Here is an 18,150-nt window from a genome sequence, read left to right as displayed (position 1 = left end):
TCTGCCATATTTTTCCAATAAGAAATCCCACTGTCCGTATTTGATGTTTGCTGCATTCACCTCCGGTAAAGCAGGCAGCAGTATATCTGTAACATATCACTTACACGACACCCACCAATAAAACACTAAGAATAAGAATAGCGGTCGAAGAAAAGCTTCCCGAGGGAGGGTGGAGGATGACGGGCTGTGCGCACAAAGCTATAACCGCCACGTGCACATTTTTTATAACTTTGTGGGAAACACTGCTGTTTGTGCTTTACTAAGAAGGTGTTAAGGAATGCAACGTCTGCGGCCTATGTGTATAACAACTGCAAGAGAGCCATACAAAAAAATTATACAAGGTATACCCATCCATTCCCTTGCGTAGTGAAAACGAAAGGTATGTGACGTGTTAGGGTTTGGGAAATTGCCCTTATGTTTATATTCCCTTATGTTGACAAGTATAACAATTATTTAAAAACATAAATAAAGCTCCAACTCTAAACCCAGCACCACTAGTGCGTACAAATAATTTGTACACATATATACATACAAATGAGGTCATATAAATTCATTTTGAATAGATACGAATTGCCACACGATTGTGTTTTCACTGTTGTCTACTTTTACACGCTCTATAACGTTAATTCGTTTAAAGGCTAATGGAGATGCTGAGACCCAGGTGCCGTGATGTCATAATGGCCAAAATAGGATCTGTATATTCACAGAAGAAGGGCAGTAATGGGCTTTAATGGGCAGATGGTAGATTGTGGTCTTTATTAGGACGGATCGTGTGTGTCTTGAGTGTGTCTGAACAGATGCTCTGAGATCCAGTAGCACTGGAAAATAATGCTTGTTGGTTTTAGGCATTTAGTGGTATTAGATTTAACATGGTAGAGATGGTACGAGTTAAGTCACTTCAGAAGCACTTTATCCTTTAGTCCTGCTGCTATGGTTATATTCTTGCGTTCATGCAATCAGCAGGAGCACATGTGAAGCACATGTGTCATTTATAATGTTAAACAGGATATACACTCACCTAAAGGATTATTAGGAACACCATACTAATACTGTGTTTGACCCCCTTTCATGTTCAGAACGTGGCATTGATTCAACAAGGTGCTGAAAGCATTCTGAAATGTTTGCCCATATTGATAGGATAGCATCTTGCAGTTGATGGAGATTTGTGGGAGGCACATCCAGGGCACGAAGCTCCCGTTCCACCACATCCCAAAGATGATCTATTGGGTTGAGATCTGGTGACTGTGGGGGCCATTTTAGTACAGTGAACTCATTTTCATGTTCAAGAAACCAATTTAAAATGATTCGAATTTTGTGACATGGTGCATTATCCTGCTGGAAGTAGCCATCAGAGGATGGGTACATGGTGGTCATAAAGGGATGGACATGGTCAGAAACAATGCTAAGGTAGGCAGTGGCATTTAAACGATTCCCAATTGGCACTAAGGGGCCTAAAGTGTGCCTAGAAAACATCCCCCACACCATTACACCACCACCACCAGCCTGCACAGTGGTATCCAGGCATAATGGATCCATGTTCTCATTCTGTTTACGCCAAATGCTGACTCTATCATCTGAATGTCTCAACAGAAATCAAGACTCATCAGACCAGGCAACATTTTTCCAGTCTTCAACTGTCCAATTTTGGTGAGCTTGTGTAAATTGTAGCCTCTTTATCCTTTTTGTAGTGGAGATGAGTGGTACCCGGTGGGGTCTTCTGCTGTTGTAGCCCATCCGCCTTAAGGTTGTGCGTATTGTGGCTTCACAAATGCTTTGCTGCATACCTCGGTTGTAACGAGTGGTTATTTCAGTCCAAGTTGCTCTTCTATCAGCTTGAATCAGTCGGCCCATTCTCCTCTGACCTCTAGCATCAACAAGGCATTTTTGCCCACAGGGCTGCCGCATACTGGATGTTTTTCCCTTTTCACACCATTCTTTGTAAACCCTAGAAATGGTTGTGCATGAAAATCCCAGTAACTGGGCAGATTGTGAAATACTCAGACCGGCCCGTCTGGCATTGAAGCAACTGCCATGTGATTGGTTGATTAGATAATTGCATCAATAATAAATCAAACAGGTGTTCATAATAATCCTTTAGGTGAGTGTAGAGTCATTGTGAATATTAACTCTAGTTTCAATATTCGTTCAAGAAAATGGAAAAAATTTTTCCAGGTCATAAAAATCTATTTAAAATAATTAATTTCAAAAACATTCTGAAATTTTGGATGTAAATTATTCACTCACATATTTGCATGTTAAGAGACATGCTCACCATTTGTTAGATCACTATTTGAACTCAAGGTTTCTTTTCTCTAGTAGTTTGTCTCTTATTCAAATGAGAAGCTAGATCTACAATACAAATGTTTTAGTGAGGGTGCTGCTGTGATGGGACGTTCGGTATGTGTCAGTCAAATTCAGGGAAATGGAGAGTGTTGTCCTCTGATGTCTTGACTCCAGCTCTGTTTATGTTTGTTTTGTTACAGATCTTGGTTGTATTTGTTAAAAGCATTACTTACAATGAGCAATATAGTTTTATAGCATTTATTAATCTAAATAGTTAACTCAATGCTAATGTTAACACATAAAACCTTACTGTAAAGTGTTACTCGGATCTTTGTGTTCAGACCAGACAGATCCCCAGTAATACATTTGTATTTGCTTGATTATTAGCTCAATACATTTCATATTAAATTCGTATTTGCACTGGCTTAAGAGATAGTTCAACCAAAAATTTACATTTTATCATCATTTTCTCATGTTCATGTTGTTGTAAACCTGTATGAATTATTTTTTTCTGATGAACACAAAAGATGATATTTTGATAACTGATTGTAAGCACACAACTGACTGTAACCACTGACTTCCATAGTAGGAAAAACAAATGGAAGTTTTTTGGTAAATAATGATATTTTGATAAAATATGAGCACATAGTCAATGGTTACAATCAGCTGTGTGCTTATCATCATTTATCAATTTTTTTCTGTTGTGTTCATCAGAAAAATAGAAATTCATACAGGTTTACAACAACATGAGGAGGAGAAAATGACAAATGACTATCCCTTCAATTCAGTCTCATTTGATTTAAAGTGAATATTACAGATGAACGTGTTTGGACAGCATGGAGCTGAGCTATTTGCTGTCTCATCTTGACTCCCGCTTCCCTGTGGGCGGTCTCTTTGGAAAAATTTCTGTCGGGGGGGAATGTGCGCCAACCTGTAAAAGGAATTAGGAGCGAAAACATGTCGTCGTGTTTGATCAGCCAAATATGGCTGTATTGAGTGCCAGCCAGAGCCGTAGAGGAAAAGGATTGTTGTTGTTCCATCACTGCGTCCAAATGTTAAGGAAAAAGTTTCTTAAAGTAGTAGTTCACCAAAAAAATCATCATATTGTTTCAGTCCTATATGGTTTGATTTTTTACACGCAATGCAGTAGGAAATATTTCCTGGCCATTGCTTTCTATTTGTCCATAATATTTAGCATATTCCAGTCCTCAATCACTTTGTTAATACTATGTGTACTGGGTTTGCCAGGCTTCTAAAAAGCACCATAATAGTATCTTAAATGGACTTATTATATCTTAATATAACTATATTTCTAGTCTTCTGAAGTTATTCAGTATCTGTGTCTGATGAGCAGATTTAAAGATGTGCTTCTGAGGAAATGTTGCACTTTTATTCACAAGATTTTTCAATGATGTTAGACCTGGCACACATTTCTAATGACACCACATTTCATTTCAGAGTTTGAATATCAGAATTCAGATAATATTTGCACATGAGGAGAAATAACTAAGATATTTACCTGCCTGATTCAGTGCATCTGATAGAGAAAGCGGTAGCCTGCAGCACTTGAATCAACAAGCCAAGACTTGTGTTGAGAGAAAAAGTTACTTTAACTAGAGCAAAACTAAGCTCTTTACATTTGCCTAGGCACTTTAAATTCAGCTTTAAATGATCAATCAGTCTTAGTCTTCAATCAAATTTGAATGTGTTGATTTTGGGCCACCAGGGCTTTAGACTGTGTTTCACTTTTTCAGTCTTAATCTGAATGGTGAAAAATCGTAGTTTTGCCATGAGACTGTGAATACAGGAACAAAATATTGCAATACTTATGTTATTATTGGCATTGGGGGGGTTGTAAAGTCACATGATGGTTAAAGGATTACTCCACTTTCAAAATATCCTGGTAATTTGAAAGATGTTAATGTTTTTCTTTGTTCAGTCAAGAAGAAATAAAGTTTTTTGAGGAAAACATTCCATGATTTTTCTCCATATAGTGGACTTTAATGGACCTCAACCGTTTACAGTTTCAATGCAGCTTCAAAGGCTCTAAACGATCCCAACCGAGGCATAGGGGTTTTATCTAGCAAAATGATCGTCAGTCCCCCCCAACATTTAACATATAATCACATCGGAAGATCATGCGTTAAAGACATAAATTAGTATAATTCCACATACAACAATGTCGGAACGGTCCTTTTTCTCCACACTCGTAAACACTTGGTCGAGAGTTACACATACATCATGTGTGACCTTTAGACGTGATTACTTAATACGTAAGGTCACGCTGGTGCATCACACAACTAGTGCAAGAGGAGAAGTTGTGGTTAAAAAAAAAATTGGGGGGATTTTTTTTTTTTTTGGAGAAAATGACGTTTGATAAAACCTTAGTGTCTCGGTTGCGATCGTTAAGATCCCTTTGAAGCTCCATTGAAACTTCAATTTTAAACTGCACTGAAACTGTAAACTTTTAAAGGAATAGTCTACTATGTTATTACCTCAACCTAGACGAATTAATACATACCTATCTTTTTTCAATGCGTGCAATGTACAGCGCGTTGTGAATGTGTTAGCATTTAGCCTAGCCCCATTCATACCTATGGTGCCAAAAAAGTTTTATTTTGTGGCACCATACTTACTGGTATAACTCCTCATGTAACAGTCTTTAAATAACATGGAAAACATGGAAGTGTTTGGTGGCTTCCCTGTTTGGTACCATAGGAATGAATGGGGCTAGGCTAAATGCTAACACATTCACGACGCACTGTACAGTGCACGGATTGAAAAAAGATAGATATGTATTAATTTGTCTAAGTTGAGGTAATAACATAGTAGACTATTCCTTTAATGTTCACTAAAGTCCACTATATGGAGAAAAATCCTGGAATGTATTCCTCAAAAAACTTTATTTCTTTTCGACTGAACAAAGAAAGACAAACATCTTTGATCATATGGGGGTGAGTAAATTATCGAAATGATTCTTTTTTTGTAAGTGGCGTAATCCTTTAAATATGTGGAATTTTACAGTAAGAAATTCTTCATTTCCTGCCGATGACTCTTGTGTTTGTCATCTCAAACCCTTGATCACCAAGCCACCGCAACAGACCCAGTGTCCACTACAAGAGAAGGAAGAAAAGTTATTTGAGTGCATTTTAAAAATGCTGTTTTGTGTATCTTAGTTAATATGCAAATTTAGTTAATGATAAACGCAGCAGTTGACGTGTTGCAGGCAGTAACAGATATTACAATCGGTCTGTGTGCTGTGATAGGAAAGTTCAAGTGTTTATTTTTCTTCAAGATTAATTATTGTATTTTAATCATTTTAATTCTAAACAATATGGGTCTACTACAATATAATAAAGTATTTGGTTATTATTAAGGACAGCTTTATCTGGCAGGGGCAAGTGTTATGCAAACTGTACACCTAATTGTGTTGTGTACTTATTAGGGGTGGGCCGATCCAATACTTTGGATCGGATATCGGGTCGATCCGGACCTTTTTTGCTGGATCGGATATCGGAATAACGGGGCCGATCCAAATTCGATACTGTGCGTTACTCGTTGTTGTTACTATCATGCTATAGAAAAGTCAGACTATAATAACCATAAACACCACATAAGCACCATAAACAAACACACTATATTCAAAGTCTTCCTAATATATTCAACAGCTTTATGTGAAAAACAATTGCATATATGAAGATATTTAAGGTCACAAAAACTCTGGTTGGTCTGGTGCTCACGGAGTTAATAAACTGGAGTAGCGGTGAATTAAACGCGTCATACACACACAAGACACACACAAACACAATGACCGTATATATATTTATGTGTGTACACACACACACACACACACACAATTCTAAATGGATCAAGAAAAATACTAGAATTGGATCGGTATCGTTATCGGTATCGGTCGATACTCAGAATTTAGGAATCGAAATCGGATCGGTAATGAAAAAAGTGGATCGGCCCACTCCTAGTACTTATAAATATTTATTTTCCCTCAAGACAAACATGCCTTACTTTTTTTATTATTGCATTTTAATTATTGCAGTCTTAACTTTCGCCCGTACCGTATATTCGATATACTAACTTTACTTCAATATTTTTGATGTAATTTTAATCTATCACGACAAACTATACATCTTTGGAAAGATCTAAAAGTGAAGTTGTCATATTTGTGAAAGAAATGAGGTAGTGGGAGTCAGTTTCTAAAAGGTCACAGGCCCACATGAAGGCCCAACACTAAACCCCTACTCTAAACCACAAAAAACTTAATAAACTATATATCACCGGAAAGCTCTCAGGATGTTATTTTTATATTTCAAGGTCATCTGATGATAGAAATGATGTAGTGACAGTTGTTGTTTTTTTTACACGACAAGCCCCCCCCCCATAGGAAGGCATATTAATTAATATATATTCATAATGCTATATCCTATTATAAATCTGCAACATTGTTGAGAAACTATATATTATTGGAATAATGTAGTTTTCATATTTCAAAACCCTTTTAGCAGTAATAATAATGCAGTGACAGTAATTTATTAATTTGAGTTTGCAGCAAACCATTGACACCTAGCCTTTGTAGGTAAAACCACTAAAAGTGTGACACAAAAAATTATTAAATAAATAAATAATAATACAAAATTAAAAACTACTTGAGACTTATGGCTTCATGTTTACATAATTTATTTTGTGAAACATTTACATTTGTATAATTTTATTTATGAAATGAATATGTTATTGCATAATTTCCATTTATTAAAATACATTTAAACTGCTATAACAGTTTTTCTGTTTAATATTATCACCTCCAGAACCTCCAAACCTTAAATTGTCTTTTCAAAGCAAGACCGAGATTAGGCTTCTAGACCTAAAAATGCCAGAGTTTTATTCATTTAAAGATGCACATCAACTTTTCACCCCTCCACTCGAAAAAGGGTGGGGTGACAGATATAGGGTTAAACCATATAGGTCTACTACAATAGGAGAAAATAGTCTCTCTTTAAAAGAGGGATGCATTTTAATAATGATGTGTATATATTGCATTTTATATTATAGAGATGCGTGCACTTAATCTTTGTACAGCACGTACAAACTTTTGTCAATATTACTGTGCACCGGGGTCGAAGTGCTGCAGACTAAGTGCTCTTCCATCATACAATATATAGTTCTTAATTTTTTATCTGCTTAAAAAAATCGCCACATTTTATTTTGTGCCATCATACTTCCTTGTGTAACTACAGTCTTTAAATAGGGAAAACATGGAAGTGTTTGGTGGTTTCTAAATTTATCCATGTTTGGAGCCATAGGAATGAATGGGCTAGAATAAATGCTGACATATTCACAACACGCTTTACAAAGATTAAGTGCATGCACTGAAAAAAATATATTTGTATTAATTAATTTAATTTGAGATAAGAACATAGTAAAATATTGAAATACGCGTTCAGCTCTGATTCTAAAAATACATTCTGTTATTGTCCGAAAACCTATAAACATTTGGTAAAGCGTGAACATTTGAGTTTATTTAAACCCTGTACATAATAAAACAGTGTAAGGAAGACCCGACAGCTCATGCAAACATCTATAAACCATGACACATTCTGCTCGGGGAAAGACCCTTAAAGTCCCTTCAGGTCACCATCTTTTTCTTCTTTTGTGTCTGCGTGTGCTTTATTCACACGGGTAATGACACCATGACTGTTCAACATTCCCATTATCCCATCAGTGAGATGATAAAACAGGTAAACAGAGGGGAACAGAGCACGTTTGTGCTGTTTAAGTTGAGATGAAAGTGGAAAAGAGGGTTTGAGACAGATTACTGGGCTTGACTCTACTTGTCGGTGTTGGAGGGCAGTTGCCTTATACAGATATTTCTCCGCTCGGTAATTTCCTGTTAACTCCTTCATTGTTACGAGACTGTGGCAACTCCCGGTGTTATGGTGAAATGCCATGCGCTTTGAATTAGTGGTTGACTGGTCTGAATTTCACTTCACTTCTGATGTGGGTTACATTTTGGTGTTTAAGTAATGCAACGTGAGATTAAAAAAGCACATTTTACGCAACATCAATTCAAAACATTTTTAAAACAAAAGACACATGGTCAACATAATAAATGCAACTAAAAACTGTTGTTTTTGTTTCTGAATGAGCTAGCTAATGCATATACTAATGTTAACAAATACAGCTTTATTGTAAAGTGTTGCCATTAAATGCAAGTGTTGAAGTGTTCAGTCCACTTTAATTCACATTTCTTCATTAAGCAACATGCAATATGACTCACAAGGAAAAGCACAGGATGTTTATTGTCAAGATGGTAACAGTGTTGCATTACAACAGAAATGTCACACAGTAGCTTCACATTCAGCATTTGTTGTCGTATTGTTGTATCATTGCTTTCTTTTCATTAATAATTCACAGCACATTTAGTTTATAGTTCTCTGTTCCAGCTCAAGCCTCCCATATATTAAAAATGTATTATTTCCCAACAGTATGACAGTCTATATACAGCCTGAGCTCATCCTTATCTTTGCCCTTTGTTCTCTTATCCACAGTTTTTCTCTTATTTTATCCCTTCTTTCTTTCCATCTGATTACCCTAAGCCCCATGTCCAAAAGTAATCAACATTTGCGCTTGAAGTGTGTGTGTGTGTGTGTGTGGGTGTGTGTAAGTGTGTGTGTGTGTGTGTGGGTGTGTAAGCATGTGCTCGGTAGTCCATGGAGTCAGTCCTTATTCGGCATTTCTTGGAGCAGGAAGTGGGTTGTGGCCTTAATGTGATGTCACAGGAAGGAGGAGATTGTATCTCCGTTTGGAGACTGAATATGTGGGAGAACAAGAGAATGAGGAAATGAAAGGCAGAAAGAAACTGTTGAGAGACGTGTGTGTGTGTGTGTGTGTGTGTGTGTGTGTGTGTGTGTGTGTGTGTGTGTGTGTGTGTGTGTGTGTGTGTGTGTGTGTGTGTGTGTGTGTGTGGTTTATTCAAGAGAAGAGCTCCTGCATGAGTGTTTGTTCAACCTGTGCTTTTAGATTTTTCCATGTGTTTTTTTTGTATATAAAGGTCAAAACAAAACTGGAAACTTTTCATTTATTTTTGCTACGCTACAAAAATATTTTATGCACAGTTTTAACAGGCTGTTACAACATCGAAGTGTAAAACAATAATTCATACCAATTATTACACAACATTTCCTCTGCATTCAACACGCCCTTACGTGTGAGATTAATGTGTTTTTTGTGCGTATTTGGGATGTATAAAATGTTGAAATTACCATTAAGCTACTTAGTTTTCTTCAATTTTGTTTTCTCTCAGATTCAGAATGTTGACACACCAAACATCATACTTCAGAGGAAATTAGTTGGTGCAACCAAAATGACAAAAATGACAGTGTTGTCTTGTCATGCATGTATGTAGTTTTGATCATTTGATAATAGTCAAATTAAGTAAGGATGTGAAAAGTGTGCCAACCAAGGGTTTAGTTTATAAGCCTCAGTAATCAAAAGTTAAGTAATAGTAGTAAAACAAACCTATACAGTACATGTTGAATACTGAGGAAGTGTGTTGTTAGCTGAATGATATGATGTTAGCATTTTGACAATAGCAGTGATAATAACCATAATTATTGATATTAAGTTAATGCTACGCTTGTAATATTATACATCAGCACAATGACATGGTAAGTGGTGGTACTGCACCCTTTAAACATTTTGCCTGCCACAAACTGTCTTTGCCTCCCTACACTCATATTTTGAAAAAAAAACTCAGAATAAACAAATTTAAGATAGTTTGATTGATAACAAATTTTACATTAAATATTTAATATATTTCAATGTGTATCTCCACTATAAACAGTCCAGATCCAGATGTGCAGTGATGTGTGCACGCACCTGATGATGTCACTCAGCACATCTCTTTGCTAGATGACATCACGTGTCCTTGTTTGTATTTGCTTGTGACAGTCAGACCCAGCCTTACTGTTTTCCATCTGCTGTCAGTAAAGGAACAGTTCACCTCCCCCAAAATTCATTATTTATTAAGCTAATATATTCCATTGCGCATACAAACAGGTGTTTTGCAAAAGTTGCTCTTAAAGGAACACACGACTTTTTAAGAATTTGCTTTATTCACCGTATCCCCCAGAGTTAGATAAGTCCATACATACCCTTTTCATCTCCGTGCGTGGTGTAACTCTGTCTGACGCACCCACCGCTAGCTTTGCTTAGCACAAAGACTGGAAGTAAATGGCTCCAGCTAGCAAACTGCTCCCAATAAGTGACAAAATGACGCCAACATTTTCCTATTTATATGTTGTGATTTGTGATTTATGAGACACAGGCATCTTTTAACCGTATACATACTGGGAACTACATTCTCAAAAGGCGAAGCAATGCTACTTGGGCAGAGTGATTTGCTCGCAGCACCTGAGAAGCCCCCCGGTGAGGAGCAGAGAATTACGCTAATCATTCCGCCCAAGTAACAGTGCTTCGCATTCTGAGAATATAGTTCCCAGTATGAATACTGTTAAAAGATGGCTGTGTCTCATATGACCTTGTTATTTGTACATGCTTTGACTATACAAATCACAACATATAAATAGGAAAATTTTGTTATTCAGCAGGATGCTAGCTGGAGCCATTTACTTTCAGTCTTTGTGCTAATCTAGGCTAGCGGTGGGTGCTTCATACTGACTTACAGCAGACACAGAGATGAAAAAGGTATGTATAGACTTATCTAACTCTGGAGGATACGGTGAATAAGCTAAAGTCGGCGTGTTCCTTTAAAGGGATGAAAATCATTTATCGTCATCATCAAGTTGTTTCAAACCCGTGTACATTTTTTTTGTTCTGATAAACACAAATGAGGATATTTTTAGCAATGTTTATTACCAAATAGATTTGGAGCACCATTGACTTACATAGTATGTTTGATACTATGGAAGTCGAGGGTGCTTCCTGCTTGATCACAAAAGTCGTGGGTTGGATCCCAGGGACACACATACTGATAAATGCATAGCTCGATATGCAAGTCACTTTTGGATACAAATGCATACCTGTCAAATCTGAAATCTACGTGCACACTTTTAAACATAACTCATATTGACATCGGTGACAACAAATGACTCTTGTCTCGTAACTGAATGTGTCAAGTTTAAAACCTTAGATGTCAAGATATGAAACTATCATATAACATCTAAGACTAAGCTGTGTCTATGAATGTATGTAATGTGTAGTGAATGTGATATGCGGTTCGTCTGAAGGTTTTACAATCGTCTGTTTCTCCTGAGCAGTGGAATGTCGAACACTTCCCGTCTTTGTCCACCTCTATTGTTGGTACTCGCTTGGCCTGTTTCAATCAGACAGACGTCTACTCCTACCACACAGATTTCGAAGCACACTTGTCTCTTTGTTTCATTATGTCTCAGTGTGTCTTTTTCAACCCTTTGTCATTTTTTTATTTCTCTCTAACGGTATTCTTGAGCCTTGCAGTTTTAATTCAGTGCCGTGACGCTGTAAATTATTTTTTAATCACATCTCTCTCTCTCTTTCTGTTTCTCATGCACAGTGAGTCAAGTATCTGTCAGGCGCGGGCCACTGTGATGATCTATGAAGATGGCAGTAAGAAGTGGATCCCGGCAGGCACGGGCCCACAGGCTTTCAGCAGGGTCCAAATATATCACAACCCAAGCACTAACGCCTTCAGAGTGGTGGGACGCAAGATGCAGACTGATCAGCAGGTGAGCGAGGCATCATCTGATAGATACCACGTCTAGCTGCGGACAAACAAACATTTTTATTAAAAGTAATACTTGGCGATGTTGACGTTTTCAGGAATGATGATAATAAAAAATGCCTGTCAGTTCATAAACTTTCACATTTATTAAGCAATAGGGACGGCTGTAGATAGACACCGTCCTTCTTTGATCACACTATTCAGCCCAAAAATGAAAACCAGTATCGTTTACTCACCTTTATGCTACTGCTACTTTATCATCTGTGAAAAATGTCTTTTGTTGGGGGTTGAATAAATGTATTTTTAAATGATTTTGTTAGGGCTGTAACGATTAATCCTGTGTCCCATTAAAAATGCTTGTCTGAAATCGATTCTGAATCGCAAGGCTGGGATTCTGTGTTTCTTGCACAGCTTCTGCGTATACTACAGCATTTGGTCAGTAGGAAGTCCTTATCAATAGGGCTGGGCAAAAAAAAATAGATTTTTCGATTAATCGTGTTTTTTTACAGGGTCGATTAAAAATCGATTCTCAAAGGCCACAAATTGTTTTTTTTTAATGAAATAACCTAATCCTGTTTGATCAAGGAATGTGACTGTTCTGACTTTTTTAAGCATACATTTTTCATCTTTCATCAAAATTGTTTTGTATTTAACAAAATTGTATGCATTCGAAAATAAGAGATGGGTTCTGTTTTAATGTACCCAAGTGTACCTAAGGTTTGTGGCTCCTTATCTCTTATTTAATTAATTACCCACTTGTAAACTTATGTTCACTGTTCTTTTTTTAATAAATATTGTATTTGTATTAAACCTATATTCATTGAGTTGAATTGAGAATCGAGTATAAAAACCGTCCTGAGAATCGGGATCGTAAATCGAACAGAGAATCGAAATCGAATCGATTTAAAAGGGGTTTTTAAATCGAAATCGAATCGATCTGGAACATCTGAATCGATGCCCAGCCCTACTTATCAATCTAAAATCATTATCGGAGTCGTTTATAACTTGCATTTAAAAAAGCAACACTTGTTAAATAAAATAATTCAAAATATTCTTTATCATCATGAAAATACCTGAAACAATTTGAAGAACAGTGATATAAATATTCCTGTAGACATTTCCTGGAATAGCGTTTGTAATGCTACTTCTTCTGTGGCTCAAAGGGAGTTTCTGCACGAGAGCGCCCCTTGGCTTTGGGATGTGCAGGAATTTCGCCATAATTCATTCATTTAGAAAACGCACATTTGCACGATTAATCTTTACAGCCCTAGATTTTGTGGTATTTATCATTGTAATATATCTCAATAATGTGAATTCAATACAAATTTATTCAAATAGCGCTTTTAAATATTGCTTTGATACAAAGCATCTTTATATACAACAATGGAAAACACACAAGAAAGGAAAATTATCAAATATATGTGACGCTGGACCACAAAATCAGTGATAAGTTGCACATTTGTAGCAATAACCAAAAATATATTGTATGGGTCAAAATTATAGATTATTTTAAGCCAAAAATCATTAGGATATTAAGTAAAGATCATGCTTCATGAAGATAGTTTATTACTGTAAATAATGTATTTATCATTTGTAATATATGTGTTGCTAAGGACTTTATTTGGATAACTTTAAAGAGCACCTATTTCACTGCTAAAAAAAACTTTATTTTGTGTATTATGTGTTCCCGTGATTTATGGTTAAAACACATTATTTTCCACATACAGTACATTTTTGTGTCTTAATGAAACTTTTTTGCACCCTTGGATTCCAGATTTTCTAATAGTTGGATCTCAAATATTGTCCTATCAAACCATACATCAATGGAAAGCTTATTTATAGGGGTGCACCGAAATTCGAATAAAAAATCCAGCCGAAAATGTAAACCGAAAATGAATGTCAACCGCGCCCCTCCCATCTGTGCGCTAGCGCTTGGGTTTCACTCACGGTGATCAGTCGTCTCCCACCCCTCCCCTTCGTGCTCAAGCAGGTTTCACTCACGGTCGAGCTGTTTGCACGCGTCTGCAAAGATTAAGCATGTCTTGATGTGTAAACTTTAGAGAGAGTCGCGCTAATGTGTCTCATACTGTAATCCATTAACATACATTTGGCGAATAAAGCAATGAAACACAACGTAACGTTTTTATGTGGAGCGACTGTTGCGCTGTTTGGGATTCACCCTTGGTCTCCGTATGTGCATGCGTTTAAGTGCCCTCGGTAGTGCACATACGAGAGAAACGCGTTTAAAAAAAAAAAACAAGCAAACATAAATTCTCGCTGTTATTGACAGGGCACATATAAACAAAATTCTCTCCACAGTATTCTTTTTCTAATAAAAACATTTGTTTATGTCTTAAGAGTATGTATAGATTACAGTCAGATTAACCTACTTAAGGCTGTGTCATTTATGTTAATCAAACAACCCATGACAAAGAGACAAATAGCTCTAAAAAATAATTATATATTTAATTGATTGTGTTATGATGCATTTAATTTGATTTCTGTACCTAATGCTAATTTCAGACCTTATTAATGTACAACTTTGTTCTCTTTTATAAATGTTTGCAATTTCATTATTGTTTATTAGATTTTTCCCACCTGTGCCTCAAAAACTGTAATGTGATCCGAACTGTGAGTTTTTTTATTCGTCACACACCCCTAGTAAAGTTAGTACACAGTGGTGGCCATAAATGCAATTGTACTAATAATTGGCATAATAATTTATTTCGGTGTTTCGGTTTTTCGGCCTTGGTTTCCTTTTTTCGGTTTTCGGTTTCGGCCAAGAATTTTCATTTCTGTGCATCACTACTTATTTATTCAGCTTTCAGGTGAGGTATAAATATTAATAAAAAAATGTCTGTCAATTAATATGAACAATGATAGCTATTAAACCAGACGTGACTTTTCATCTTACAAGAAAATTACACTTAAAAAGATAAAAAAGATTATTAAAAAACATGAGTGTAAAATACATAAACAATTTGCTGTATTATCATGATCAGGAGTGCAACATTAATAAAAAAATTTGCCATAATATACCATAAATGTCCACAAGCATTACATGGGTAGTAAAAAATGGGTAGTTGGATCATTATAATAAAAGTGATTTTAAAAGGATAGTTAATGTAATATTAATTCTGTCATCATTTACTCCTCACCTTTATGTTGTTTCAAACCTGTATAATACATTTCTTTGTTCTGCCAAACAAAGGATGATATATTTATAAGTGTATATAGTAACTGAATAAAGTTATGCAAGTAGACAAAACATCACCCTTATCCCAACCCAACAAAAGAAGATATTTTGAAAAATGTTGGTAATCTAGCAGATCTTGGGCACCATTGACTTCCATTGTGGGGAAAAATGATACTTACAGTACAGAACAGAAGTCAATGGTGCCCTAGATCTGTTTGGTAATTACCATTTTTTTTAAATATCCTCATTACTGTTCCGCAGAACAAAGACATTTATATAATATCCGTTTACAGAACTATCCCTGAATATAAGAGAATAAAAACCCTTATTAATATTCTCATACCAGGAAATATTACAATGTAGTTACAGTGAAGATAAAACTGAAGTGAAAGTTTGGCAGAAAGACATTTGGACTTTGAATGATGTGAGCATCAGTAAATCATAACATCATTTTTATTTTTGGTATAAACTACAGTTTAAACTGACAGATGGAGAGAGTCTTTTCTCTACACCACAGGGTACAATCGGTCCATCACCTACATCTTTCCATCATGTCTTCGGTCTGTCTCCCCCCGTTCCCATCGCCCACTATACATGCAGACACAGCTGCTCCCCAGAGACGACTCCTAAAGTGGATGCTGTTTCCTGTAAGATAGCTGGAAAGCCAAATCATTTCCTGTGCCAGTTATTCCCCCCACCCCCATTGCCATGACTGTACCTCTTTTACTACCCATCTGTCTGTCAACTCATTTCTCTTTGTCTGAATGACTTTTGTCACTGTCTACACAGCTCTTTCTCTCATGGACCTGTGACTTTGTCTGTCTCACTCTCTTTCTTTTTTCTCTCTCTGTCTGTATTCAGCACATTCACTTACACACACACACACACACACACACACACGCACACACGCACACACACACACACACACACACACACACGCACACATGCACACACGCACACATGCACGTGCTCAAAAGAGGTGGAGCCCCCTGCTGGATCATCTGTGAGACACACATTCTTTCCTGCTAAAAAAATACTTACAAATAAGTTTATAATTTTTTTTAGTTTATCATTTTTATTCAGCGCATAAGGGTTGCATTATTTCAAGAGTAAGTAGAAGCGTATGTTATAGTGCATTAACAATAAAAAGTTACAATCAATGCATGAATCTTAAAAACATCTGGGTTATTTCACTCCTAAATAATTAAACTCTTCGTTTTTCATGCAATCTTAAAAACTGACCTTGACAGCAAGGTCAATGTGTGTCAGTAATATCATAAGGATGTTTTATTGGTTTCAGGTCACAGAAATAAATCTCCCTGTATGTTGGTTACACTACACTGACTTTGATAAAAAAAGTAGTTTTCAAAATATTAATATTTTAAAACGTAAATAATTTATTATTACCTTTTAATACAATTTAGAAGTGCAAAAAAAGATCTAAACAATGTAAAGTTTCAGTTACATTTGCAACTTAACCTCTCTTATAACATAGTATGGTTGCAACACCAGACCAGTGGTGCCCAACATGGTGCCCACGGGCACCAGGTTGCCCGTACGGAGTCTGTGAGTTACCGCCAAAACTGCTGATAGCCTCTATGTATTTTATACTTATTTATTATATATTTTCCTAAAAGCTTTGCTTCTTTTTGCATGTAAAAATTTTTGAGTAGACTACATCAAAAAGTAGCTCACAAAAAGGATGGAGACCCCTGCCTTAGACATTCTTGATATACACCCCCTAAAAATACTTCAAAATAATTTATAAAGCTACGACTGATGATCATAGAGTATAAATTCAAGTGTTATATGTATGTACATTGTATTTATTATATTGTCCAACATCTCTCGTGCAGGTGGTGATAAACTGTCCTATTGTAAAGGGGTTAAAATATAATCAGGCCACACCCAACTTCCACCAGTGGAGGGATGCTCGCCAGGTTTGGGGTCTGAATTTTGGCAGCAAGGAGGATGCAGCACTGTTTGCCAACGGCATGTTGCATGCGCTTGATGTCGTTAGCGCCATACCTGATGCAGGTGACAAATACACAGACACTATTTTCACACTATCATAATGGCAAAGCATAATTGGTCATGTATGATGAATTAAATGAAGTTAAAACAACATTTAAATACTTGCTTTAGGATACCCCACGCGACCTGTGTCAAACGGACCGTCCCCTGAAGAGATGGAGCAACAGAGAAGGTATAAAGATATTAGTGGCTGATTTCTAACCATGTTTAAACAACAACACATTTCATTTTCAGCCGTTCACTTCCTGTTGCATCATGTGAACTATTTTAACCCTTGTTTCCTTCTCTCACTCTTTAACCTTATTTATGCACACACAGACTTAAAGACCAGTAGTAAATACCAGTAAATAAACAGGATTTACTGGTATTAAAATTCAAGTTTGTAGCTTTTCTGAGCCCATGAAGTGATGGACAAAAATCTGGGTTAAGACTGCTGACACTTAAATCCTCCTCCTCCTCTTCATCATCCTCTCTTTCTTTCTGTTTGACTTTATTTTTAAATGCAGGTATCACAAATAGACTATAGAAGCGGTTCAGTGATGTTTGACATCATTTGTGTTTCTTGTATGACATGAAGGGCTTATGTTAATTCACAGGGCTTGGGACACATGAATGAAAATGTCTCCCCTGGGCCCAGAATATAAAGGGTCACAGTGCGTCATCCTCTTTACAAGGGTTCGAGACATTGTCTCCTAGTTGCCTGACAGTTTGAAGATCTACAGCTTCTTATCAAAATCAGCACTCAATTCATATAAGAATAAATACAACCTAACCACAGGTATAAACACTGCTTGTTTCATTTAGTCAGTAGCTGTTTTAATTTTGTCAATGACATTAGATTTTTTTCAGAGTGAAATTGACAGAAATTGATCCCCCCTTCTTAGAGGATTTGTCCATTTTCTTA

At 36.4% G+C, this 18,150-nt stretch overlaps 1 protein-coding gene across 2 annotated transcripts in view; it reads left to right on the top strand.

The window, feature by feature from the left end:
- vaspb (vasodilator stimulated phosphoprotein b) overlaps positions 1–18,150 on the top strand; it is a 45,864-nt gene that overhangs the window by 14,060 nt on the left and 13,654 nt on the right. For both annotated transcript variants that reach the window (XM_065265048.2, XM_065265047.2), the window contains exons 2-4: positions 11,849–12,020; positions 17,069–17,249; positions 17,358–17,418. In XM_065265048.2, the coding sequence (XP_065121120.1) occupies positions 11,849–12,020; positions 17,069–17,249; positions 17,358–17,418 (414 nt within the window). The remainder of the gene's footprint in view (positions 1–11,848; positions 12,021–17,068; positions 17,250–17,357; positions 17,419–18,150) is intronic.

This window comes from Paramisgurnus dabryanus, chromosome 9, assembly GCF_030506205.2.
Source record: "Paramisgurnus dabryanus chromosome 9, PD_genome_1.1, whole genome shotgun sequence".
In the NCBI taxonomy this organism is placed as follows: Eukaryota; Metazoa; Chordata; class Actinopteri; order Cypriniformes; family Cobitidae; genus Paramisgurnus; species Paramisgurnus dabryanus.
This window is presented reverse-complemented; position numbering and strand designations above follow the sequence as displayed.